General features: G+C 47.9%; 1 protein-coding gene across 6 annotated transcripts in view; it reads left to right on the top strand.

Annotated features, from left to right (window-relative positions):
• Window positions 1-5,725, top strand: part of LOC147096943 (cytoplasmic dynein 1 intermediate chain 2-like) — a 74,520-nt gene extending 68,795 nt beyond the window's left edge. For all 6 annotated transcript variants that reach the window (XM_085972610.1, XM_085972609.1, XM_085972613.1 and 3 more), the window contains one exon: window positions 2,350-5,725. In XM_085972610.1, the coding sequence (XP_085828736.1) occupies window positions 2,350-2,463 (114 nt within the window). In that variant the 3' untranslated portion in view covers window positions 2,464-5,725. The remainder of the gene's footprint in view (window positions 1-2,349) is intronic.
• The last annotated feature ends 22,008 nt before the right edge of the window (window positions 5,726-27,733 follow it).

Here is a 27,733-nt window from a genome sequence, read left to right as displayed (position 1 = left end):
CGACCAAGGATTGAGTCAAAGACATTCCTGGTCTGTATGATTCAGTCCCACACTGGGTGGTGGTGCATTGGACCACGAGCCATCACAGGAAGCTTGAACAATATTTTTCAACGCAGAATTACTCTCCATGAATCTAATGTGTGAAGGGGGATAGAAATATAGATGAGAATCCAAGAATGGAAATGACTAGAATCTCACAGCAATGTACAGTATAAAATATACTGAGACTATTTTGAACATCTGTAGTCAGAAACCTGACTCAAATTGATTTAAGTGCCTCAGACCCTTGAGCCCAGTACGCGAGTGCAAAAGACAAGGCTGAAGCGTTTGCAACCGTCTTCAGCCAGAAGTGCCGAGTGGATGATCCATGTCGGCCTCCTCCTGAGGTCCCCACCATCACAGAAGCCAATTTGATTCACTCCACATGATATCAAGAAGCAGCTGAGCGCACTGGATACAGCAAAGGCTATGGGCCCCGACAACACCCCGACTGCCGTGCTGAAAGCTTGCACTCCAGAACTAGCCGGGCCTCTAGCCAAGCTGTTCCAATACAGCCACAACACTAGCAGCTACCCGACAATGTGGAAAACAGCCCCGGTATGTCCTATCCACAAAAAGCAGGACAAATCCAATCCGGCCAATTACCGCCCCATCAGTCTACACTCAATCATCAGCAAAGTGATGTAGGTGTCGTCGACAGTGCTATCAAGCGGCACTTACTCACCAATAACCTACTCACTGATGCCCAGTTTGGGTTCCGCCAGGACCACTCGGCTCCAGACCTCATTACAGCCTTGGTCCAAACATGGACAAAAGAGCTGAATTCCAGAGGTGAGGTGAGAGCGACTGCCCTTGACAGCATTTGACCGAGTGTGGCATCAAGGAGGCTTAGTAAAACTGAAGTCAATGGGAATCAGGGGGAAAACGCTCCACTGGCTGGAGTCATACCTAGCACAAAGGAAAGTGGTTGTTGGAGGTCAATCATCTCAGCCCCAGGACATCGCTACAGGAGTTCCTCAGGGCAGTGTCCTAGGCCCAACCTCCATCATAAGGTCAGAAGTGGGGACGTTTTTAGTTCCATTCGCAACTCCTCAGGTAATGAAGCAGTCCGTGCCCGCATGCAGCAAAACCTGAACAACATTCAGGCTTGGGCTGATAAGTGGCAGGTAACATTTGCGCCACACAAGTGTCAGGCAGTGACTATCTCCAACAAGAGAGCGTCGAACCACTGCCCTTTGACATTCAACAGCATTACCATCACCAAATCCCCCACCATCAACATCCTGGGGGTCACCATTGACCAGAAACTTAACTGGACCAGCCACATAAATACTGTGGCTACAAGAGCAGATCAGAGGCTGGGTATTCTGCGGCGAGTGTTTCACCTCCTGACTCCACCATCGACGAGGCACAAGTAAGGAGTGTGATGGAATATTCTCCACTTGCCTGGATGAATACAGCTCCAACAACACTCAAGAAGCTCGACACCATCCAGGACAAAGCAGCTCGCTTGATTGGCACCCATCCACCACCTTAAACATTCACTCCCTCCACCACCGGCGCACCGTGGCTGCAGTGTGGACCATCTACAAGATGCACTGCAGCAACTCGCCAAGGCTTTTTCGGCAGCACCTCCCAAACCCGCGACCTCTACCACCTAGAAGGACAAGGGCAGCAGGCGCACGGGAACACCACCACCTCCAAGTTTCCCTCCAAGTCACGCACCATCCTGACTTAGAAGTATATCGGCTGATCCTTCATCATCGCTGGGTCAAAATCTTGGAACTCCCTCCCTAACAGCACTGTGGGAGTACCTTCACCACACGGACTGCAGCGGTTCAAGAAGGCGGCTCACACCACCTTCTCAAGGGCAACTAGGGATGGGCAATAGATGCTGGCCTTGTTAACGATGCCCACATCCCATGAACGAATAAAAAAAATGTTTAAAAAAAAAAAAAAAAGTGTGTTCCACCCTTGTGTGGCTGTGGCCCCATAGCAGATCCTGGTGGAGTTCAGCACTTACGGCCCAACTATCTCATTATCTCATGCAGACTTTCATCAGCTATCAGCTGAATGTCGGCAAAGATGTCTGAGCAAAATCGTCCACCTCCAGGAGTAGCTGTGGCAGTGACTGCTACAGTCCACAAATAATCGTCTGATTGTGCAGTGTGCGCAAAGTGGGACGGTGGGAGAACAATGGGGTGGGGAAATGAACTGATACTGATTCACTATGACTGCAGGAGTACTCCAAGCCCCTTGATAAGGTGCAGGAAACGCTAATCCATCATTGTCACATTATAGATATGCCATGATCATTCTCATGTTTCTCTTGTATTTTTCACTTTTCAGCAAATCGCTGTTCCCCGGAACGATGAATGGACCAGTTTTGCACAAACACTTATTGACCTTAAGGCAAATGGAAATGATGCAGAGGAGGAAGCAACAGCAGGTCTCCTCGCATAACCAGATTAAGATTATAGATGCTTTGTCGCATTCTCGTAATTTATAAGTGGAAGAAACCGCATCAATTCTTATTAGCTCAAATAGGCTCTCCTTTTTGCCTCCCCCTTGCCAAATTATTGTATAGACCGTGCAATATGTGGATCATGTCATTTGCCCCATGTGACAATACTTTCTCAGGACCCCCTACCTGGCTAGTAACATATTTCATGTGTGGTTGTCTAGTTAAAGTGTCCAGTAGCATGTGGGCACAAAACTCCCATGTAAGTTGTGTCTATGTAGTAATTAACTCCAGGCTTTTTGCTGCTCTTCCATTAATCTAAAGCAGGAGTTTCCAACCTTTTGGAGCAGTGGGGCAGATCTGTATACCACGATTAGTGAATGGTCACACATGATTGGTTAGGGAAGAATCATGATTAAACCGCACATCCAGCATTATGTTTACAACAGAATCTTTCACCATACAACAAGAAAACTCGGAGGAGGATATTCTAGGCTGTTGGTAATTAGAAACACACTTCTCTCTTGCATGTGGAGCCATTGGCAGTTTCCTGGGCCTCAAAATCCACTGACTGATTGTCACTTCCATCTTCAGCTCCTGGCTCCTCCACAATGTACTGCAAGGCCTCTCTGCTATTGGGTGATAGGTCAAAGAATAGGTCAAACAATACACCATTCACAGCACTTTCTATGTTGAATGCAAAATGATTACGTTCTTAGTGCTGCTAATCATCGCAATTCGCTCGTCAGTCCAATGACGTTTGCGATTTCTTTAAGGTTTAAATTTCCCATGTAACTCGCAAGCATTTAGATTGAAAAAGGGCTTCCAAATTTGGGCTCCTGAATTGGCACTGCGGTGCATGCTGTTCCCCATCAACTATCATCTATTGTGACAATGATCACATGACTGAGTTCCAAGGCTACGCTGGGCAGGGGAGGGAGCATAGCAAGTTGAGCCAGGCGCAGACTACAGACCAGATCAAATCCCAAAATAAGCTGCGTTTGGTCCACAGGTTGTAGACCAAGTCCCTTCGCAAGCTTGGCTTTATAAAGACCGAGCTTTATGTAAATGTGCCTGGGAGGGCTGCCGAGATGGATACAGTGGCTGGATTTTAACTATGGCTCGCTGGTCGGGGAGGGTGGGAATTCCAGCGGCTCCACTGCGGAATGGAGCTGGAAATTTTCTCCCTGTGGTGGCAGTGGGGGGGAGTGCGGGGGGCCAGACAGGTTGGCAGCGGGCCGATTGATTTGTGCGGGGCCAGGAGGAACATTCATGCCTCTGACCCCACAAAAAAAGTCATTCTAAAAATCATGTACTTTTTTCTGAGTGGCCTGCAGCGGTCCCTTTAAGGAGCGCTGGTTAGACCGCTAAACGCTGGGTACCAATGGGTGGAATGTGCGTGGTACATGGTCCACCCATTGGTAGCTAAAAATCTGCATTGGGCTCCTATGTATGTCATAGGTCCCGGATTAGCATACTGAAATGAGGCCTTGCCCGAATCAGGCAGGTGCTTGAGCCGCTCCTGTGGAGGCCCTCAGGAAAATGGTGACAGGTAGGGAATGAGGAAGTAAGTACAGCATTGGAATATTTTGCTAAATAGAATTTAATGTTGTTTACACATTATATCACCACTATAGGAATATTGGAACAAGCAACTCAAGTAGTGTATCACAGAAATATATTAAACCTATCGGAAGAAAGGGACGAGCTGAGAGTTGGGCCGCAAATCATTTTGCTAGGCTAGGCTACTGGGAAAGGAGGATCACTTGCCCATATGTCCAAAGTGTTTGTTCTAATAAATATTTTGAACACTATTCTATAAGATCTAACCAGTATTCAGTAAAAGTTTCTTTTGAGCTTGACACACATGAAGGCACTTTTAGTTTAAAATTAAAATATCTAAAAACTAATCTTTATGTTTTGGCTTGCATAGAACATTCCTTGATCAGCAAATGCTGTCATTGGTATTTTATGTTTGGTCAGTTACTGTATTTTCTAGCAAGGACGCCATATCTTCCCCCTCTCCTACCTAGTTTTTTGTGCCCTCAGCCCATCCATACAGGCCGGCAGAGTGCATCATCCATTGTTGATCTGACCAGGTTGGACCTTCCTCTGATGTCCACAGTCAGACACTTGAAACTTTGGAAGCAACTGCACATTCACACGTTGCAGCCACTTCCAATTTGCAGTCTCGATTTTTGAACAGCGTCTCACCCAGTGCCTCCCTTCTCTGAAATTCATCCTGCAATGTAAATGGGGCGGGTTTCAGAGCCTTGGCACATTAAGCAACTGCCAAGAACAGTTCCACAATATGAACGCACTATAGCATTGAACAGACTTTCAGACTTCCTTACCAGAAAATGCAACACCTGACACCTGAAAGAACTTGGAGAAAAGGAAGTGCCTTCTGAACTTGTGAAGAACTCCTCCTGACTGGTTGCTAAAATAGCTGAGACTGACTTTCCATTCTTTTATACAACTGTCAGCAAGTATTCTTGGTACAGTGCTAAAAAATGTATAGTTTTGCTCTTCCCCACAAGTGGAAACACTCTCTCTCTGTCTACACTATCAAAGCTTCTTTAGGTCTAGTTCATTATTCAGATTTTTGTTGAACCTCCTGTCTCTGGACAGTTCCTGGCTTATAGCATTATCATCAGTCCAAGTAACCTCTGAAGCGACTATCCATGGAAGCAGCTTTGTCTTGTTCATTTGCTTTGTATGCTATTTTCTCGGTTAACTTCAGATGAAAGCTGGAAAATACGAGAAGTGCATTCCAGGATTGGAGTCTTGTAGTTTCTCAGTGTTTTGGCAGAATTCCTCACCATAGCATAACTAAGACATTTAATATTGATACAGCCTAGCAGATATATATTTTTTGCTAGTGTTAAGGACTTAAAACGTGATATCTAGTTTGCTGTCACAATGCAGTTTCGATTTTTTTGAATTTAATTTGTATAATTCTATTTAAAAATGCATATTTTAAGTGCTTATATTAAAGTTGGTAAATTGTATCCATATTTTGTCTTCATAATAGTTAATACAATTCAAAAAGCAATTCATTGTACATAAAGCACTTTAAGGCATTTAGACATAATAAGCTGCTTGTATAAGAGTTGTTTGGTCACAATACAGCACATTTCTCCCTCCTCCTGAAACTGGACATGAAGTGTGTGAAATATCTTGTTGCTGTGAGCTTTTAAAAAAAATGTATTGCATAAAGTTAATAGTAATATGAATGCAAATAAAGTACAGAACATTCCCTCAGCCTGAATAAAATGCATCTATTTCAATGTGTTTTCTGTATGGGGACAGCAGATGTAGGTGTCCCTATACACACACCCACATGCACGCTTGTGAGAATCTGTGACACACAACCGTGCTGTATGACATTAGTGTTATATTGACATCTCTTACTGTGTTCTTTAAACACAGGGTAATACTCTGTCTAACCTACAAAAAACAACTCATTTTATTTTGCTTACAATTGGGGTTTTAGAAAAGCAGTTGGAAAATCTATCAGTGTAAACATTGATTGACTCTACTCAACCCTTTGTTGATTTGGTTTTGAATCCTGTCGTTTGTGTAAGAGAGGAACAGTACCATAACTAAACGCAAAGGCAGAAAGGCAAAAAAGTGGATCAGAAGAAAACCGAAGCATTGTGTCTTTTCTGTAGTGTATGGAAGGGTTCAATTGTTCACAGGATTGTTACCACTACCTGCTCACATTGATATTAGAGAAAGCATACCCTCACCCATATACTCCCACTACTCGTGATTTTTAATGATTAGAAGTGGCTGATACCTACCAACTGTCATTGTTTCACGCTGTCACCTCTCAGCATGAACCAGGGCACTCTCCTCATTGCCGCTCCTCGGAGGTTCCTGCCACTAATGCAAATGCTCCTGGCCACTACATACGGTAGGTGGGAGGTCGGACCTACAGTATGCTGCAGCTAGATTGACTTTCATTAGAGCAGTACTGTCCCCACCACTTACACCATCCACGCTTAGAGACAGCCACCTATATCGAGTAAATAGCGCTAACCATTTTCCATTACCATAGGAGTGAATTACAAAGGTGCCACTTATAATGTATTAAGTGCCCTGACTATTTCAGGCCATTCAAGCAGCTTGAATCAGTAGTTTGCACCTCGATAAAGTATATTTAGGTATCCGTGGTGCTGGGGGAATGAATACTATTGACAGGAGAGACTGGGAGCAGCACATTGGGGTGTGGGAGGAAGGATAGTGCCAGCATTAGCTGAGGGGAAAAGGGGCAGTTTAAGAGTGCTACCTTGAATGGGGGCAGAGGATGGATGAAGAATGACTGGTTGGATGGTACGGGGCTGAGGAAGAGTGGCGGTGTAACCTGGGAGGGAGAGATGTCCGAGAGGGTGGTGTGTTGGACAGGGTACAGTGTTTGAACTGGGGTGGGGATTGGATTTAAGATTGAGATTGCTTTTGGGGAAGTGATGGGCTGACTGGTCTATTGAAAATCCAAAGTCAGTTTTCACTTAGATTAAAAATCTATCAATTGTGAAGTATGAAATTACATTAAACTAATCAGAATGTATCGTTTCTTAAATTTTAATTTTCCCCTTTGGGCTTTCATATAGAAAATAAAATGTCAATACAATACAAGTGAAGGAATGTGTGTAGCCATGCCTCAAGGTACAAAGCCCATGTAACTAGTTCTCACCATAGGCTGAGTGAGGGCGTTCTTCAGTTGACAGCTATTAAGGTTGATGGACCAGATAACACTTTACAAATGGCCTACAGCAGCTACCAGAGTTTCTTTTAGCTTCTAAAAACTTAGCAGCTGGGGGGAGGCCCCACCAGAAAAGATTTTAGATTGGAGCCAATGCCCATTCTGCCCAGTAATTTCTGCAAGATGATTGGCTAAAACCTTCTGTCCATAACCAAGTGTTATGCCTCCAGTTGCTACTTTTAACCAGATTTATGCTTTTGAAGTGAGGCCAAGTTTGGTAATATAACTGACTTGCGCTTGGACATCCCATAGTTAGGATTCACCTAATGTTAGGAGCTATGGGTGCTGTACGATAGTCTGATATTTACGCAATTTCACCAAATCAGTGACCAATGAAAAACTTCAGATTCCAATGTAGTCTGTGCGGAATTGGCTGAACGATTGGGGAATTTAAACCTAGGTGTATGCCCAAAATCACATTGTTCGTGGTTTCCGCAATGTACGCTGGTTCACGATTCAATTCAACCACCCAGTCATCCGGCAGAGAGTGAGCATCGCAGGGGAGGCTGTTGTGGCTGGAGAACCAAGCCCAGCTCTCAACGATCCAGCAACAGGCTGGCAATAGGTACAGCGCAGACCCTTCCCGGACAGCGGCGGCTGGAGCCGACTGACGGCACAGAAAAGGCTGAGCAGCGTCAACGGGGTAAGAGAGAGGGTAAAGCACGCAGGGCACAGCCGGGGGTTAAAGACCGAACGGCGTCGATGGAAAACAAAAAGAGAGAGAGAGGGTAAAGCACAGTCGGGGTTCAGGACCGAGCGGCGGCAACGAGAGAGGCGCACAGGAAAACGCGCAGAGCGCAGCCAGGGCTCAAGGGCTGAGCAGCGTCCGCAGGGGAAGAAAGGAAGCGCGGGAGACGCCATTTGAGCCGCGGAGAAGAAGGGAGAGCGCGGGAGACGCCGTTTTTGAAGCCGCAGCGGAGAAGAAGGGCGAGCGCGGGAGATGCCATTTTGAGCCAGCGGAGAAGAAGGGAGAGCGCGGGAGACGCCATTTTAGCCAGTCTAACCACACCCAGGGATGCCGAAGAGTGGCAGTGTCACAGCGTTCGACAATGAAGTCGAAGATTGGGCGACATGTGGAACGCATTGAGGTGTACTGCAAGGCGAATGAAGTGCCAGATGCCAGGAAAGCACTGGTTTTGTTGAATTCCATGGGTGCAAAAACATATGGCTTACTGCGAAACCTAATAACCCCAGAGAAGCCAGTGGATAAGGATTTCGAAAACATAGTGGAAATCCTACAGGACCACTTAAACCCCACACCGCTGCTGATAGCAGAAAGATTTAAGTTTCACAAAAGGAACCAGCATAAAGACGAAAGTAATGCTGAGTATTTAACGGAACTGCGCAAGCTATCGAAACACTGCCAGTTTGGAATGGGACTAGCAGATACGTTAAGGGACAAGTTTGTGTGTGGGCTTCAAAGTGAAGGAACCCAGAAACGGCTTCTATCAGAAAAGGATCTTACGCTGGACAAGGCTTTCAGCATAGCAGTATCACACGAAGCAGCCGCACGGGGCGCTGCAGAGATACAACGGAGACCGCAAGAATATGGCACCAATGAAATGTCATATGGAGCAGGGAAGTGTTATCGCTGCGGCAGAACAACACACGACCAGAAGGATTGTTGGTTCAAGGACCAAGTGTGCAGACAGTGTGGAAAAGCAGGACACATAGCAAGAGTCTGCAGGTCGGGGAAGAAAACCAGCAACAAGAAATCTCCACAAGAGAAGTACAAAAAGGTACATAAGGTGACGGAGAGTAGTTCAGATGAACAGAAAAGTGATACAGACTCCGGAAGCAAGGAGCTGGGTTGTCTGAAACTACATAATGTAATCAAAATGGAGGATCACCAGACTATCTGGGTCACGCTCAAGATAGACGGAGTCCAAGTGAAAATGGAATTGGACACAGGATCAGCCCTAACAGTCATAAACCGAAGGGACTACAAGCGGCTATTCTCACATATACCCTTGAAAGCTACAGAGATTGTCTTGAAGACGTACACGGGGCAAAAAGTCTACCCCAAAGGAAAAATAAGGGTGAACGTGATATACAACGGGCAGGAAATACCAAAAATTGACCTATATGTATTGCCAGATGGAGGACCACCACTACTAGGACATGAATGGATCCGGAAGATACAATTAGATTGGCATTCCATACAGGCACTGACGGTAGAGGCCAAAAAGGATGACGACGTCACACCTGGACGACTGTCAAAAATGCTAACTGACGCAAAAGAAGTGTTCCAGGAGGGACTCGGAACACTAAAAGGCATAACAGCGACGATTAAAATAGAGGAAAATGCAAGCCCAAAGTTTTTTAAGGCCAGACCGGTGCCTTATGCAATCCGCCCAGCCGTCGAAGCAGAGCTGGAAGGTTTGGAACGTTCAGGAGTACTGTCCAAAGTGGACTGGAGCGAGTGGGCTACACCCATCGTTCCTGTAATGAAGAGGTCGTTGAGTAATACGCCTGGGGAACCAAAGAAGGTTCGCATCTATGGGGACTTTAAGGTGACAGTGAACCCAGTCCTTCACACGGTACAATATCCGCTTCCGCGGATAGAAGATATTTTCGCCTCGCTATCTGGAGGAAAACGCTTCACTAAGATTGATCTGGCCCAGGCGTACCTGCAAATGGAGGTAGAAGAAGCCTCGAAACAATACCTCACGATCAACACTCACAAAGGTCTCTACCAATACAACCGGCTGGTGTTTGGGGTAGCATCGGCTCCGGCTATTTGGCAAAGGGCAATGGATCAAGTCCTGCAAGGGATTCCAGGGACCCAGTGTTATTTGGACGACATCCTGCTCATGGGCAAAAATGACAGTGATCACCTCGCCAACCTGGAGCAGGTACTCACTAGATTGAAGGAATATGGGCTACGAGCTAATCGCCACAAGTGCGAGTTTTTCCAGAAGCAGATCTCGTATTGTGGTCACGTTATTGATGAAGAGGGGTTACATAAGTCCCCTGAAAAGATTGAGGCAGTAGTCAAGGCTCCAGCACCGGAAAATGCGTCACAACTGAGGTCGTTCCTCGGGCTGGTGAACTACTACCATAAGTTCTTACCAAATTTGTCTACAGTATTACACCCACTGAACACCCTACTGCAGACGGGGGTACCATGGAAGTGGAATGATGAATGTAAACGAGCTTTCCAGAAGTGCAAAGAATTGATCACATCAAGAGGTGTTGGCCCATTTCAACCCAGCACTACCAATTCGGTTGGCGTGTGATGCATCACCCTATGGTATTGGAGTGGTGCTGTCGCACAAATTCCCAGACGGGTTGGAGAGGCCAGTAGCCTTTGCGTCTCGGTCACTAACCTCAGCCGAGTGCAACTACGCCCAGATTGACAGGGAGGCCCTCAGCCTAGTATGGGGAGTAAAAAAGTTCAACCACTATCTGCACGGGCAGAAGTTTACCTTGCTGACTGACCACCAACCACTTGTCTCCATCTTTAATCCAAAGAAGGGCGTTCCGGTGATGACTGCACAACGGCTACAAAGATGGTCCCTTTTTCTAGGGGCGAACCAATATGAAGTAGAGTATAAGGGCACGAAACGGCATGGAAACGCTGATGGGCTATCACGCCTGCCACTGCCAACTGCGGAGGAAGCACCAGCAGTGGACCCTGTCGAAATATTTTATTCGACTATAATTGAACGCTTGCCAGGAACTAACGCGGATATAGAGAAGGAGACCCAAAATGACCCGACACTGTCTCGGGTATATGACTTGACGGTGAAGGGATGGCCAACACATGGCGACTCACTGTTGCCAGCATTCTCATCCAGAAGAGACCAGCTGTCAGTATGCCAGGGGACCTTGATGTGTGGATCCCGAGCGGTAATTCCACCCAAGTTAAGGGAGAGAGTGCTCAATGAGCTTCACGAAGGCCATCTGGGAGGGGTGAAAATGAAAAGCCTTGCTAGGGCTTGTGTGGTGGCCGGGGATCAATCAGCAAATCGAGGACCTGACAAAGAGCTGCTCAGAATGCCAGAAGGTCCAAAATGCACCACCACATGCCCCTCTACACCCATGGGAGTGGCCCTCCTCTCCATGGCAACGGGTGCATATTGATTTTGCTGGTCCATTCATGGATTCAATGTTTTTAATAGCCGTGGATGCGCACTCGAAATGGCCTGAGGTGATCAAAATGTCCTCCACCACTACGGAGGAAACGATTGCAGTCCTACGGACCATATTTGCCAGGAATGGCTTGCCAGAGCAGATTTGCTCTGATAACGGACCACAGTTTGTGTCCGAAGAGTTTCGGAAATTTATGAGAAGGAATGGGGTAAGGCATTACACATCTGTCCCGTATCATCCAGCCACAAATGGATTGGCTGAGAGGTTCGTACAAACCTTTAAAAAGGCAGTAAGGGCCATGTGCGATGACGACATTCCACTGCAGCATAAGGTGGACAATTTCCTGTTAGCCTACAGAAATGCGACACATGCAGTTACCAACCAGACCCCGGCCATGATGTTCTTTAACCGAAGGTTGAGATCTCGTCTGGATTTGCTCAGACCAAATGTGCGAAGAAATGTTGAGAATAAGCAATTCCAGCACATCAATGAGAAGCCGACAAGGAGCTTCAATGTAGGACAACCAGTCTTGGCCCGCGACTACCGAACAGAGAAATGGCAACCCGGAACGATATGCACACTAATGTACACAGTGGATGTCGGGGAGAACATTGTGAGATGCCATGTCGACCAGATCCTAGCGTCACAGGAACGAGTCAACCCCATGTCGAGCGTACCTGGTGATGAACCCGACATACCGGTAGCATCTACCCCAGAAACAGTAGCATTGGAAGCTGATGAACCAACCGATGACAGGGGGCCAGAATCGCCTCCGCACCAAGAACAAGACACTCAGGAAAGGCGCTATCCAGAAAGGATCAGGAAGCCGCCCCAAAGACTGAATCTATAAATGGACTATTTCAGTTACTGTGCATGTTAAAGTGTTAACTGTTATTTGAATGTTATGGTACTGTTAATCTAAAAGGGGAGGAATTGTAGTGTATGTACCTTTAAGAGAGAATTACTTTTACAGCTCCTGTATACTGTAGTACCGGCAGTGACCACACCTGTATATAAGCCCTGAGCAGGCATCTGTACTGTTAGTTTTTAGACTACCCTCATCCAGTAAACACCTGTTGATTGTTGATCTGCAGTCTCCGTCTATTTATTGAAGAACACCATACCTTAAGATTCACGGATTTAATATGGCTCTTCTCTGCACGGTCTTCAATGCCTCCCTTGTGTCTCAGTGAACTGGGCACAACACTCGAGGTGCCATCTGACCTGAGCTCTATACCATTTGATCACCACTTCTGCTGACCTGTATTCTACTCTTTTGGCGATATAGTTCAACATTCTATTGGCTTTGCTGATTGCTGCTCGGCATTGGTTGGATATATTGAGCATTGAGTCGAAGATTCCAAGGGGAAAAAATGTGTGTTCACCAGCAAAGTTGCCGGTGTTACAGGCAACTGCAGTTGATGGCCGCTGGAAGTGGCCGCAACGCTAAGCGAGTGAAATTGGTCTGGGGGGGTGTGGAGATAGGTGGCGCAGCGCTCACCTTCCGTGCAACGCTGTCCTGGTGGCGTTGCTGGAGGGATCCGGGACGAAGTTCCTGTCCAGGTCCGGCCTTGCAGCTTCCCACAGTCTCTGGGAGCAAAGCTGTGGAGCTCGCAAGGAATTGTGGGCAATGAAGAGGTCTGAGAATTAAAGGGGCCATGCGCACTGAAGCAATACAAAATAAAATGCAGTGAATCAATGCATTTTTCAGCCCTTTCTGCCTTTTAAGAAATAGTCAATATATAAAAGAAGTTCCAAATGTGAATATTCGGCTGTTAGAAACAGAAAAATAGGAGCAGGAGTCGGCCATTCGGCCATTTGAGCCTGCTCCGCCATTCAATATGATCATGGCTGATCCTCTATCTCAATACCATATTCCCGCTCTCTCCCCATACCCCTTGATGCCTTTTGTGTCTAGAAATCTATCTATTTGTTAACCGCAACAAATGGGAAAATGCCTCAGCACTAACACAAATGGCTCAGCAAGCCAGGGAAGGAGCACCCAGGGTCTCTCACGCAGCACTCCAGCTTTGTGCAGGGGGTCAACACTGCAAGAGCGGCCCTCTACCCACAGGGACCAGGTGGTCCTCCAGAAAGAAGGATGTGGGAGTGCATCACCGAGGCCGTCACTGCCAGCAGTGTCGCCCCACCATCTGGCTCTAGTGCCCAAAGAAGCTTCATGAGCTCAGACCACTGGTCAAAGTCAGTGAATGCATCTTCAAAAGCCGTTTTCTACCAACTACACCACTACCACACTGCTCAATGCACGACCCCCAATCACTCACCTACCAACAATCTGCACCAATGACGAAGCACATTTCCCATTCCTAGCCTCACCTCACCCTCTTGGAGGAGACAGTGCTGGCCATTCTTGGCAGGGGCATGGCTGAGCCCTCGGCCAGTGGCAGTGCTGAAAGGATACAAGATGCTGGTATCCTCCTACATTATCCTCCTTCTGTTATGCACCTCATGCTTTCCCGCCCTCTCGTCAGCACAACTCCACCCTTGTGCCTTCCTCATTTCACACACCCAAGAAATGCAGCCTGCCCAGCCAGTGGGTCAACAAGAAGAGGGAGCCTGCCCAGCCAGTGGGACCGCAGGCGGATGATTCCATCCCGGATATCCTAGCCACAAAGGGGCTGTCTGGGATGCATCCTTCCGTCTGATTCCTCCTCTTTTGCGTCTTCCTCTTCTCTCTGCAAGTGGATGCTGTAAATGTGAAATGACAGCATAAAATGCTGGAAATACTCAGCTGGTCAGGCAGCATGTCGACCTGAGACGTGATCTCTGTTTTTCTCTCCCCGGATGTTGCGTGACCTGCTGAGTATTCGCAGCATGTTCGGTCTTCTCAAAGGCCTTCATTTACCATCCGAGCCCTTGCAAGCGTCGAGCAGCATTCCCTACACACTTAAAAAAACTTTTCCCATCTATTGCAGCAAGCCACCACTTCAATAAAATCAAAAAAAACTCCAGTCCAAACCCTTAAATTCAAACTTACCTGAATGATGTGTGTGCCCCTTTAAGAGCTGCAGCCATTGCCACTGTCAGCCTGCTTGCACGCCAGGTTAACCATGAAATGGCAATAAAATGGCAGATTAAACTGGCGTGCTGAATTCAGCGCTAGGGTCGAAGTTCGCATTAGTGACGTTAAGTCGGCGCTGTACGCCGATTGACGTCACTACATCACCTTTTTATTTTACAGGGGACTGCCAGTTACCGGCAGCGCAAAGTGGAGAGAAATATGGCTGCCACTGCGGGACCTGCCAGCAGCTGGCGAAAGTGTGGCGGTCGCCATTTTATCGCCATTTCATGGTGCTATGGAGTGGCGGTAAGTATATGAATTTCTAGCCCAGAGTCCCTCTCAATTTCATCCTTAGCTATTTCAACACCATTCATGAAATGCAAGTGTACTTTACACTTTTCCTCAGTAACATTAATCTGCCATTGCTCTGTCCACTTATTTTGTCCAGCTCATTTCTGTGATGCCTCCTATGATTCCAGTATCCCTCCTAGTTTAATATCAGCAAATTTGATCAATTTGCATTGGGTTCCTGAATCCAAGTTGAAAGTGACCTGTTTGCCAAGCCTTGCCCCATTTGGTATTTCAGTGCCACTGTAGTTTGTAAAGTGCACAAACAAAAGTGGAGCAAGTGCTCCTGGTTGGGTCAAACTGTATCTTCTGGTAAGTGCTGTGCTAACCGGGATCCGCAGATTACAAACCAGAAAAAGCAGCAAGTTCCGAAGCATTTCTGATAAATTGACAGCATATACCAAACTGAAATAGTTTGGAGGAATGCTGCAGGGAAAGCTTACAAAAATCATATTTGCTCCATGGGATGGCGGGATACTGCTAGATGCTGAGGAGTAAAATATTAAAATATATTTCATTCAAACGCTCAGCTTAGCAGTGAATTTGGAAGAATGCTGTCCCTATCTATGTAACAGCAAAATGTGTTCTGAAGTCTCAAAGTTATCCTTCATTTTATTATCTCCACCCCTTCCCTGGAGGAAAAACCTCACCATTCCACTGTTTCAGGGAGACATTCTGCTCCTCGCTCTTATGGGCACAGCAGTGGAATGGTGCCAGAGGGAACTTAATTTCCAATTGAAGAGCCTGAGCTGATCCAGACAGCAAAAGAATCCAAGGGAACATGACTCCTTAATTAGATCAATGGAACCTGCCCTCAAGCCTCCAACAGTACTCTTTACACTCATCATTAGGAAGCACACGACAGCAGCAGCTCAGGGCTGTCGCTATGTCTAGTGTGAGGAAGTCCTCTGGCTCTGCTCAGCATCTCACTACAGTGCGACACCGGACATTAGCAACACAATGGAGTGCAGGAATCAAACTTGTATCTTTTGGGGTCCTTTTTAAAATCTACGACTGTCCAGTTGTGGTTTCGTAAAATTCTCTGCACATGCAGAAACCCAAGCAACCATTAACAGCTGCATGACAGTCAAACCATGGTGCTGTGTTTTGTAGTGTTAGGTGCCACTTCAGGATAAGGTATTTTATACTGGATTAAAGGATTTGATAGTTTCTCTCTAATTACCATATTTCCTCTAGTGAGGGGAGTCCAGAACAAGGGGGGGGTGTAACCTTAAAATTAGAGCCAGGCTGTTCAGGGGTGATGTCAGGAAGCACTTCTTCACACAAAGGGTAGCGGAAATCTGGAACTCTCCCCCCCCCAAAAAAAGCTGTTGAGGCTGGGGGTCAATTGAAAATTTCAAAACTGAGATTGATAGATTTTTGTTAGGCAAGGGCATTAAGGGTTACAGAACCCGGGGGGTAGATGGAGTCAAGATACAGATCAGCCATGATCTACCTGTAAGAAGTCACACAACACCAGGTTATAGTCCAACAGTTTTATTTGAAATCACAGGCTTTCGGAGCGCTGCTCCTTCGTCAGGTGGAGTGAAGTGAAGAGGCACCTGGTGTTGTGTGACTTCTTACATTTGTCCACCCCAGTCCAACACCGGCATCTCCACACCATGATCTAACTGAATGGTGGAACCGGCTTGAGGGACTGAATGGCCTCCTCCTGCTCCTATAGGTGATATGTGCTGACTGTCTGGACTGGTGATAGATCTTAACATGCTAGAGGGAGTTTAATAACTTATGAGAGATGTGTCTCAGCAGTTCATAAAATAAACCTCTAACTACAATAACAAAAGTCTATCGGGGTTATTTTGGTGAAAAGGTGAAAACAGGCACTAATTGGGAGCTGTGCTAATAGGACACGCCTGTTTAAAGTCTGGATTTAGCACGCAATTTTGGTCCTAATTGCTGATTCTCATACTTTGAACTTGCTGGAGGTGCTAAACCAGACACCTGCAGGGCTAGCACTCGAGCGCTAATTAGACACCATTTTCGTGGAGCAGTAAATGTGGGCTCCTCACACCCACTCCCACTGAAGGTGTGGAATGGGCAGGCAGACACACAGCGGCAGGTTTCAGGATGGCTCAGGGACCGAGTGAGAGGGTGCACAGGTTCTCGGACACGGCACTGGAGGTCCTGGTGGAGGAGGCCCAGAGGAGGGATGCCCTGTACTCACTGCAGGGGGTGGGGGGAAGGAGCCCGCCTCGCCCTCCTGTCCCCCCTACTGCAGCAGCTGCTGCTGCTCTGCCTGGCCTCATGTCCTCCTCCCATCCTCCTCCAGACCAAGGGGACCCCTAATAAGATGCCTCTGACCAAGCACTCCCTTTCTCCCGGCGACTCCTATAAGGTAGAGTAGCACAACACTTACTCTTTTTAGGTGAAGTCCGCAGAGAATTTCCAGAATAAATGTTGATCGTGTTGGTGAAGTCTTGACGAAGTGTCCCAGAAAGTCTCCCAATGTGTTTCAAAAGTCCTCTTCAAACCTCCAGCAGCAAGTGAACAGTAAAAGGTGATAGACCTTCAAGTCGTGCTCAAAATTCTCAGCAATGACTTGTTTACTCCTGTTCAGCTGGTCACTGTTAGGAGAGGTCATTAAATAAAGCGTTATCCACCAAAATAGCATGCAGCCTCCTTAATGAGTGCTAGCAGGCAATTTAACTGTCGATCAGCCCCTTAACGATCCTCCGGGTGACTGTTACTAGTGCTGGCTTCAACACCTTTACCAAGATGGCGTCTTGCGCTAAACAAGGGCTAAACCGGTGTTGCAGCTTAAGACCCCATCTTGGCCACCTCTTTACCTCCTAAAGTATTCAGCCAAAGTCACCCCTATACGTTCATAGAGAAGCAGCCACAATATCTATTGGTCCATTTGAAATGCCTTGTTCAGCACAAGATGACCAAAAATAGCAGTCATTTCAGATACACCTAGGCAACAGGTACGGGTAGAGGTTCAGGATTCTGAAGGACAAGGTTGGGACAGATATCATGGGCCAGAATTTGCGATGGGTATGACAGCGTACTCAGAGAGTACGCCGTCATACCGCCTTTGAAATGGACAGCAAGTTCACATGCGCTAAATCCCAAACTTACGATCTGTCAGGTTCCGACTTGAAGAGATAATCTGCACCGACATTGACAACCTAATTGCCGGCGCAGAGTTGGGCTAATTGCCAAACAATTACGTACGGAAATTTTACGGTTGGTGGAAACAGGTGCAGGGCCTGCTTCCACAGTGTAAGGGGATACCCGAATCTTCGTCTGATGCTTTATTACTGTATTAGAATTTGAAAAAAAATGCTCTTTTTTCAATTAGATGACATCCAGGAACGTATGAAGTTGTAGAACCCGAGTGTCTCATTTGGGACAGCACCCAGGAGAAAATGTGGAATCATCTAACAACTTATAGTGGATGTTGTTAAATTTGTGTTTCTTTAAAGGAAATGGGAAGGTAGCAGATGTTAATGTAACTGAATTTCACCCTGATTCTCCTGAGTGCCATTAAACTACTGGAATCTGCCTCCTCTTTTCCCTGGATTGATTTATTCTTTTCCTGTTTTTATTTCCTTTTATTCTTTCTCTGAGAAAGCTTCAAAGATCAATTCTCCAGATACATGTTGCTTCTGTTTCCTGATTGGAGCACGGCCTACGTGATCCCAGGTACGCTTCCGCCCACGCTGCGGCCCTGGGGTCTCGTGCCCTCGAGTACGCAGCATCAGCGAGCAAGTTCACGAAGGAGGGTTCCCATTAGGTAAGTACACATTCTATTCGGATGGCGGCAGCGCACTCCGTAGGTACGTCGCCGACTGCAAAATCCAGACCCATAAATATTTCATAAGAGGGTGATTAGCAGCTGAAATGGGTTGTCGGGAAGGGTGGTTGACAGCTAGACCCTACATAGACATTGGCCCAGATTTTGCTGTCAAAATAACGGAGAGGCGAATGGCGCTCACCGTTATTTATGTGCAAATGGTGCAGCAACTTCAGGCGAGGAGCAGATGTGCGGTTAAACTCAAAATATCCAAAAGTTGCTGTCCGAGTTGTGCCAATCCGCCATTAGCTTCTCGAAAACGGCACCTCGCTGACTGTCTCACCAGTGAAATGCATTGAACGATGTGAAGTTGCTGTATTTGGAGGGTAGATACAAACTAAATTCACCACAGAAAGTGAAGTCAAATCATTTCAAGTCCAAGTACCCTTTTAACAATGTGATAAGTGTTAGGTCACTGCCAGTCAACCTCTCTGGCACTGAAAATTAACTATTGCAAGTGTGGAGTCTCATTCCTTCAGGTTTTCATTGTTGAGAGATTTTAAAAATGTTATAAATTTAAAATTAAAAACATTTTTTTTTACTTCCTTTTTTCTCTCTCTCTCAATCCCATCTTTCCCTCCCCCTCTCTTTCTGTAGCTGATGTGACATTGAATTCACCCACTCTTACACTTCCTCCTCACTCCTTGTGCTGTTTATTTCACAATCCTTAAGGAGATACACAGTCGCTTGCCATGTTCACTCAGGGCCCAGATGCCCTCGCTGTGACGTTATCAGCTCGCGCTTTCAACAACTTGCCACACCAAAAAATAAAAACCTAAACATGCAAAGGGCAAGTCTAACCAACGGCAGACACGGTTAGATACCCTGCCACAGCAAATTATGACCCAATGAGAATTATGAGGAGGCTGCCTTAGTACTATGGAGTGAGACGGTAACAACTGGAGAAAATTATTGCACTGGACCCTTAGATTCACCATACATTTTATGAAGCATCCGGAGCAGCAATTTGAATCTGATGGCTGTAGCAACAATTAAAGGAAGAGTGAAAAAAGGCAAGTAAGAGATTGTACAAGTAGAGGGACCTGTTTTGTTAACGGGGCTACAGAACTATTATAAATGAACCGTGTCACTGGCAGGCACAGAGTGAGAGCTGCTTATAAAGCATATGTTAAAGCTCTAATGCCACATGGTATTTTGCAAAATATTGGCCCAGAAATTGCTGGAATGGCATATCTCGTGGCGAGCATTGGATTTTTTTACCTCAATCTTCTGATTGCGCTATATTTGCATCGCAAATTGCTGGAATTGCGAATTGATAATGGCACAGCGAGGTCAACAGGGCTTCTGGGACCTCATGAGCATCAGGTCCAATGGCCTATCTCCTTAACCAATGAAACAAAAGGATAGAGAAAGAGCGAACGACGGAGAAGGAATTAGGGTAAATTAGAGATAGAAAGAGAATGGATTGAGAGAGAGAAAATAGAGACAAAAGGGAAAGCAAGAAAAAGATTCAACATTTAAGACAAACTCCAGGAACGATTTGCTACCTGCAGGTGACACAGACGTGCTCTAGTCTTCATGACAGGCCAGGATTCCTGAGCCTAGGGTCCCGAAGGACCACCTACAAAAAGTGCCCAATAGGGGCAAGGAAAAATAAACTACACTTAAGACTGATGGGTGTAGAACTCCACCTTAACTGATTTAGCTGCAAAACGCTACGTGTACCCTTCCTGGTGACAGACTTCTCCAGTGACTCCACATCCCATTTCTTTGATGTTGCCTGTGTCCATTGTACTGGCAATTAATTAGAACCAAAAGTGCTGACTGCATTCATTTTAAATAGAGCCACGATCTCCCCCCACAACAACTTGCATTTATAAAGCGCCTTTAATGTAGTGAAACGTCCCACGGCGCTGCACAGCAGCCTTAGCAAACTTTATATTAGGGCAGATCACCAAAAACTTGGTCAAAAAACAAGGATGGGAATTTTAAAAATCGAGGCGTTGCAAACTTATCAATGCAAAGACAAAACTCTATGGCAAAGCCAGCAATGGCTGCTTAGCAACAGAATTTCATGTGTTAGCACATTTCAGTCAGAGGAAGTGCTGGCGTCTTGTGGAGACAGAGATATTTCAACCAGAGTTAACTGAATAAACTATTGAAATGAAATGGAACAAAAAATGAAAATCGGGCCGTTTCTATTAACGGGCAGCAAGTTGAAAATCTACCCCCATGTTAGAGATGCATGATTATTCTTTATTTACTTTGGTTTATTGCTTGTAATCCATTAAACTTTTATTTGTTCTATGTAGGATGTGTTTTTTTGTAGTATAATAAATTACCAATTATTCTGCAATAAACTTCCCAACATACTTTCAGCAAAGTGCAGTTTTCACATGTTTAATGTTAGCGTTACAAAGATCGCCTCTGCTTGATTCTGGTCAGGATCAAGTTCCAGAGGTGCTGATGCCGTCCTGTACCTCACCCAAGTGGCCATTCTTCATGTGCGAGTTAGTTTTAGTAGGTTATTCCAGTGTGGAGGCCTTCACAGCCAAGCCTGATCCTGTCCGCGTCGATGTCAGTGCGTATACGGCCGGAAGCTGCGGAATAAATCAGGAGTGGGAACCCCGGTCGATCTTTTCCAGTCCACTGCTCAGGGGCACTGAGGCCAATTGTATAACTTAAAAAAAAAAGCAAGAGGCTCGATGCATTTTACAATCTTACTGTTGACTAATTCAATATTTGCTGTTGCACGTGCTCTAGTACCAAAGCCCGAACTGCAGGATAGTCACGTAGTAACTTCCCGTGAGTTAAAAGAAACAAAAATGACTGCCTTGTGCAGTGAAACCTGAAAATTACAGACACCTTAGGGACTGGCATCAGCTGTCTTTTTTTGTTGCAGGTGTACTTATTTTCAAAATGACCATTGTATGTACTGTAAAATTTTTTCCCCAACAATCTTGCGGCAGCAGCTGAGATTATGTTCAGTGCCCAATCAGCTACAGCAACGCTTCGAACCCCGCTCCCACACACCAGCGATCAGCTCTGTTCACTGAACAGCTTTGCCAGTCTAAGTCCCCGTTTCATTTCAAACCACTCTCACTTGGAGCAGCGTGTAACTTCAGTCATGAACTGCGTTTCTCAGTTCTACTTACCAGCATTAGGGCAGTCACATGACAAAGGGGGAACTGTGAGGACCGCTTGTGCCGGCATATTGAAGCTTCCAAAGGCAAGTCTTAGAACAGTGGGAAGGTGAAAATACAACAGGTCACATTGCGTGTAGGAGCTGGTTGAGCAGAGAGTCCACAGGAAGGCTGACTGGTAGCTGGGACTCACCGGCCTGTCTATCACTTTATAGAGCAGCAGAAAGACAGAGACCCCCCGGGACAGCCTTCACTCCTCAAAGCCAAGGCTCCTCCATCAGAAGCCGAAGGAAAGATGATGATGGCAGGGTCAGGAGGAGAGGAGCTGCCAGCAGCCGCTGAGAGAGTGTATGGATGCAGTGCTAGGGCAGGAAAGGACGGCCCCGCTCGCTTCCCTTGATTCGGGAGGCTGGCGAGGTCACGGCCTGCGGGTGTGCATGAGGCAGCAGCCGGTTTTATGAAAGAAACAGCCGAGAGAATAAACCGGTGAGCCAAATATTCCGGAATTGGCTGCATCTCCTACAGCGTCCCTCCTTTTTTCTTCCTCACCTGGGATCGGGTCAAATGCTGGAGCCCTGCCCACGGGATGTGACTTCAGTTCATTTTCAGTTTGCTGGGTTTCCTACTTCGTTGCCATCCCGGGGTCCATTTCCATGTCGGATCTGGAGATCTGCTACATTGGCAGCCTGCTCAGGATGAGGTGGCTGCTGTATGGCCAGAGTGCCCGGGAGAGCCCAGCCAAAGTTGGGGGGGAATTAATGTCCAGCAGACCCCCGTCCGGGACCCCCTCCCTCCATGTGCTGCAGCTGCTAATGTTTGAAGTGCTGGGGGGCTTGACTGACATATGGTGGAGTGCAATGCTCCCCCTAACTTTTGCATGCGCAAAATTTCACATTGGAAAAGCCGGGCCCGGGCTGCACAGCTTAGAGGGAACATTGGTGGAGTGAGATGCGGTGGCGTTATCGGCATTTGCGGATAGAGAAACTGCTCTGTCCGTGCAAGCCTTCAATCCCACAGATAGAGCGGTTTCTCTGCCACTGTGGATTCTGGGTAAAGAGCTCCCCATTCCACAAGTGCCGAATCGTTCACCCGCTGCCACCTCGCACTGAGCTGCGTGTCCAGTGTTTTAAGTTGTCAAATGGCTCGGTGCACTGAAAGCTGTCTGTAGTTTGTAATTTGCGCATGTCCATGGTTTCAGAGTGCATCTTGCATATTTTACTATGCAAGCTATTTGGGTCTCCCAATAAGTGTCCATTTTTTGGAAGTGTATTTATATACAGGTTTCCCATCCTCTCAGTCCAGTTTTAAAATGTAACTAAGCAACCTAACTCTGAGGTTTGTTAGGACAGCCAAAATCATGGCCTAGAAATTCAGTATAGCCACGTTTGGGGCGCTACAGCCGGGCGTTCGCTAAATTTAGCACCCGGTGCAACTTAGTGCCACCTTCGCCGATATTCAGTTGCATCGCCCCAAGAGGTTGCTGCTGCGCTAAAGCAGGCGATGCACGACTATCATAAGGCGCTAAGCCAGCGCGCAACCACCGAGGGTGGGCGCAGCGCAGGTGCGGCGAGTTGCTGATTGAAGGCATACACGCTGGCGCCGGTCAGCTCTTAAAAGGGGGGGGGGGGGGGGAGAAAAGAGAAGGGTGGATTTGTTTGGCTGCCACGCCTTGCACACTGCAGCCCTGAATCAAGGCCTGAACATAGCTGCTTCAACAGTTCAACACCCACGACTATGGAGAAGGCTAGGGAGCGCGCAGCGCTGCAGCGAGGGTGCCCTGAAAGTACTGGTTGGCGCAGTGGAGCGCAGGCGACCTGTCCTCTTCCCTGATAGTGGCAGGAGGCCGCTGCCCAGCGAGTATCGAAAAGCCTGGAGGGAGGTGGCAAACAGGGTGACCTCCAACAGCATGGTTGGCAGGACTCCTGTGCACTGCAGAAAAAAGTTCAACGACCTCACTCAGGTTGTCAGGGCGAGTACGCTTTCCAGTATCCTCCTCATCCCTGCATGTGCACCTCACTTTATGGCCAAAGGGACCTGAAAGCCCCAATGCCCAGCCTTCATCCAGCAGCTATGGGACTCTCATGAAAATCACTTGCACACTCAGCACTTTAGACACCGTCAGGGCTATTCCACCATGGGAGGCAGTGCAGGCAAGATGAGGGCTTCACACTGTCAGGGCTATTCCACCATGGGAGGCAGTGCAGGCAAGATCAGGGCTTGACACTGTCAGGGCTATTCCACCATGGGAGGCAGAGCAGGCAAGATGAGAGCTTGACACTGTACTTAGAGGCCGTCCTTTCTCTTGCAGGGCAAGCTGGCCCACAACCGCAGGCAGCAGCGACAGAGCGGGAGAGGCCGCCCTGACCTCGAACAGCTCAGCGACCTGGAGCAGCGTGTGGAGTGCATTCTGGCAGGCCGGCTGATTGGCCCTGTCGCCAGTGGAGATGCCGACCCTGTTCTGGGCACCAATAGTAAGGTCATCACCTTTTTGACCTCACACCAGCATCCTTTGCCACTATCGAACCAATGCAGTGCATAGCAGCACTCATGCCTCCCTCGCTGCCGCCCGGTCCTCACTCTAAAGCAACTCTTGTGCCTCCCTGCTTTCAGGTGCTGAATCGCCAGGTGAGGAGGTGGGCCCTCAAGCTGGCAATGTGTCCGAATCTGAAATCGAGGAGGAGGAAGAGGAAGCCGGCCCATCAGTGACACCCTCAGCCGAGGCAGCCTATGGCCATGATGGGACACGTCTTCCCTGGAGGGGAGCAGTGGGGGGGGGGGGGGGAAGGGTCTGAGGAGAGTGAAGCTCCGGGGCCCAGCGGGCTGCAGCAACGCAGGACGGGTGGGGAAGCTCGGCAGCCTTCTCCCCGGAGGGAGAGTCTGGCCTCGAGTCCTGCTACGGTGAGCGCAGAGGGGGTGCGGCTCCTTGCTGAAATGGGCGCCCAGGCTGAGCGCAGGCACACTGAGCTCATGGCTGCAGTGGCAAGGATGCCTGACTCCATAGAGTCACCGGCAAGGAGTGTACAGGAATTCAGGGCAGCACAGGCCAGGAGTCTGCAAGAATTCAGTGCAGCACAGGCCAGGAGTCTGCAGGACTTCACGGCAGCACAGGCAGCTTCCAACCAAGTGCTCAGTCGTGCCGTGCATTCACTGGCTGGTATGATGCAGACACAGACCAGGGCCACACAGGCACTAACTGCTGCCGCCCTCGCTGGATCGGCCAGGCATCGCCGGGGCCCTCGCCGCGCCACAGCAGCCCAGCAGTCTGTGCTTCAGCAGATTGCTGTGTATGCTGCAGTGCTGGCCCGTGCGAGTGCCAGTGTATCAGCCGACCAGGGAGTGTCTGTGATCTGTCAGGTTGGCAGCATTCCTGCAGCCAACACTGTCACTCCTCCATTGCAGCTGCCACCACCCGTAGGACAGACTGCTGCCGCCCAAGCAGAGTTGGAGCAGTCAGCAGCCGGCCCCTCCAGGCCCAGAGCTGGTCCAGGCAGACCCCCCAGGGCATCTGCCGTCTCACCATCTGACCCTCAGCAGCCTTCCCCCAGCCTTGCTGCAGCCACTGGGGTCCCATTGAGGAGCTGCAGGGGGGGGGGGAAAAAGGGGCCACTCGCGGCAGCGAGGCGGATCACCCTCGCAGGGGAAAAACTAGGTGTGGCCAAATGTTTTTTTTGTTTTTTTTAAATATATGAGGCCGAAAAGGTTTTTTGATATATGAGGGCCGAGACTGTTGTGTTTGTTTTTTTTATAAAGGCCGAGGATCATGGTCATTTTTGTTTAACTGCTTTTTTCATTTTCTGAAGGTTGGGAGAGCCAGTTATGTCTCTGACTGTTTTTTGGGGGGTTTCTCGGAATTCGTTTGTCATGCGGGAAGGGCACAGATTTGCACAGTAAAAAAGTTTCTTTGATCGCATTGTCCATGTTTGCTTTTGGAAGTATTTGTTGCCTTGACCGGCTGAGGGCTTGCGGAGCGGCTCCATTCATCTTCTTTCATTGGCACAAGCCATTCAGAGAGGGGGCCTAGAACCGAGTTGCAATAAGCCACCGACGGACGGCCCTTGCACTTTGTGCCTCCCTGCCATGTTGGTGCTCCTCCTCCGGTGGTCTTCCAATGCCTGCTGGCAGTGGCGGAGTCCTGAGGATAGCCAGCTTGTGCAGCATGCAGCACACTACCACGAAATGGGAGACTCGCTCAGGAGAGTACTGTAGGGCTCCCCCGGAACTATCCAGACAGCGGAACCGTTGCTTGAGCACGCTGATTGTGTGCTCAATGATGTTCCTGGTTGTTTGATGGCTGTCATTGTATCGCTCTTCAGCAGGGGTGCTGGGCGCACGGAGCGGGGTCATCAGCCAGGTGCAAAGGATAGCCTTTGTCCCCGAGAAGCCATCCTCGTGGGTGAGCCTGGGCTTCAAAAATGTCTGCCACAGAAGTCTAGCGCAGGATGAAGGCATCATGGCTGCTGCCTGGAAAGCGGGCATTGACAGCTAGTATGAGCTGCCTGTGGTCACACACCAACTGCACGTTGAGTGAATGGTAGCCCTTCCGGTCGCGGTAATCCTCGGCATTCTGTAGAGGTGCCCGCAAAGCCACATGCGTGCAGTCAATGGCGCCCTGGACCATGGGGAAGCCCGCTAATACTGCAAATCCCATTGCACGCTCTTGCTGCTTGTCCAGGATCATGGGGAAGGAGATGAACTGACGTCTCCTTCTGAAAAGGGCATTGGTCACCTGGCGGATGCAGCAATGTACCGCGAACTGGGAGATGTTGGCAATGTCCCCAGTAGCGGTTTGGAAGGAGCCGGTGGCATAGAAGTTGAGAGCCACCGTCACCTTCACTGCCACCGACAGAGACGTCCTAACATAAGAACATAAGAAATAGGAGCAGGAGTAGGCCAATCGGCCCCTCGAGCCCACTCCACCATTCAATAAGATCATGGCTGATCTGATCCTAACCTCAAATCTTCTATCGCTCTCCATCCCACCCGAACCCATGTGATCTCCCGGGAGAGGCGAAAAACCAGATAAAAAACACTGGCCAATTTGGGAGAAAAAAATCTGGGAAATTCCTCTCCGACCCATCTAGGCGATCGAAACTCGTCCAGGAGATCACTCTGTCCCTATATTTTCTACAGTACTTACCTTCTGTAAAGGCGATCTCCACCCCAGCCAGGAACAGGAATAAAACCATCTCCTGAAATCTAACACAGAATTAGAACACAGTAGGAGCAGAACCAGGCTACACGGCCCCTGGGCCCACTCCACTACCCACAGGGCCATGACCATTCCGAACCTAGACTCCTGTCCAATTTCCTGCCCGCTCCCCGTAACCCTTAATTCCCTTTACTTCTAGGAAACTATCTATTTCTGTTTTAAATTTATTTAATGATGTAGCTTCCACAGCTTTCTGGGGCAGCAAATTCCACAAACCTACCACCCTCTGAGTGAAGAAGTTTCTCCTCATCTCAGGTTTGAAAGAGCAGCCCCTTATTTTAAGATTATGCCCCCTAGTTCTAGTTTCACCCATCATTGGGAACATCCTCACCGCATCCACCCGATCAAGCCCCTTCACAATCTTATATATGATGCACTACTCATTCTGGACTGGTCGACCACTCGAGGCACACCTTTATCCTCGTTAATAAAATTGACGCGCTATCAATTACTCAAAAGACTGAGGTTAAGCGAGTAACTAACAGGCTTTTATTAAACAAGAGAATGAAGGTGTGCCTCGAGTGGTCGACCAGTCCAGAATACAGAGGGACTGTGGAGCAGTCACCTTTATACATGGACTCGTGGGAGGAGTCAACCGAGGCATGTACAGACATGTACACAGTGGAATACAAACACACACAGAGGCAGGTATAACAGTGGTTTACCACATTATGTTTCAATAAGATCGCCTCTCATTCTTCTGAACTCCAATGAGTAGAGTCCCAATCTACTCAACCTCTCCTCATATGACCACCCCCTCATCCCCGGGATTAACCGAGTGAACCTTCTTTGTACTGACTCGAGAGCAAGTATGTCTTTTCTTAAGTATGGACACCAAAACTGTATGCAGTATTCCAGGTGCAGTCTCACCAATACCTTGTACAACTGCAGCAATACCTCCCTGTTTTT

Source organism: Somniosus microcephalus, chromosome 33 (genome assembly GCF_052327205.1).
Source record: "Somniosus microcephalus isolate GS21.2 chromosome 33, FLI_Smic_1.0, whole genome shotgun sequence".
In the NCBI taxonomy this organism is placed as follows: Eukaryota; Metazoa; Chordata; class Chondrichthyes; order Squaliformes; family Somniosidae; genus Somniosus; species Somniosus microcephalus.
This window is presented reverse-complemented; position numbering and strand designations above follow the sequence as displayed.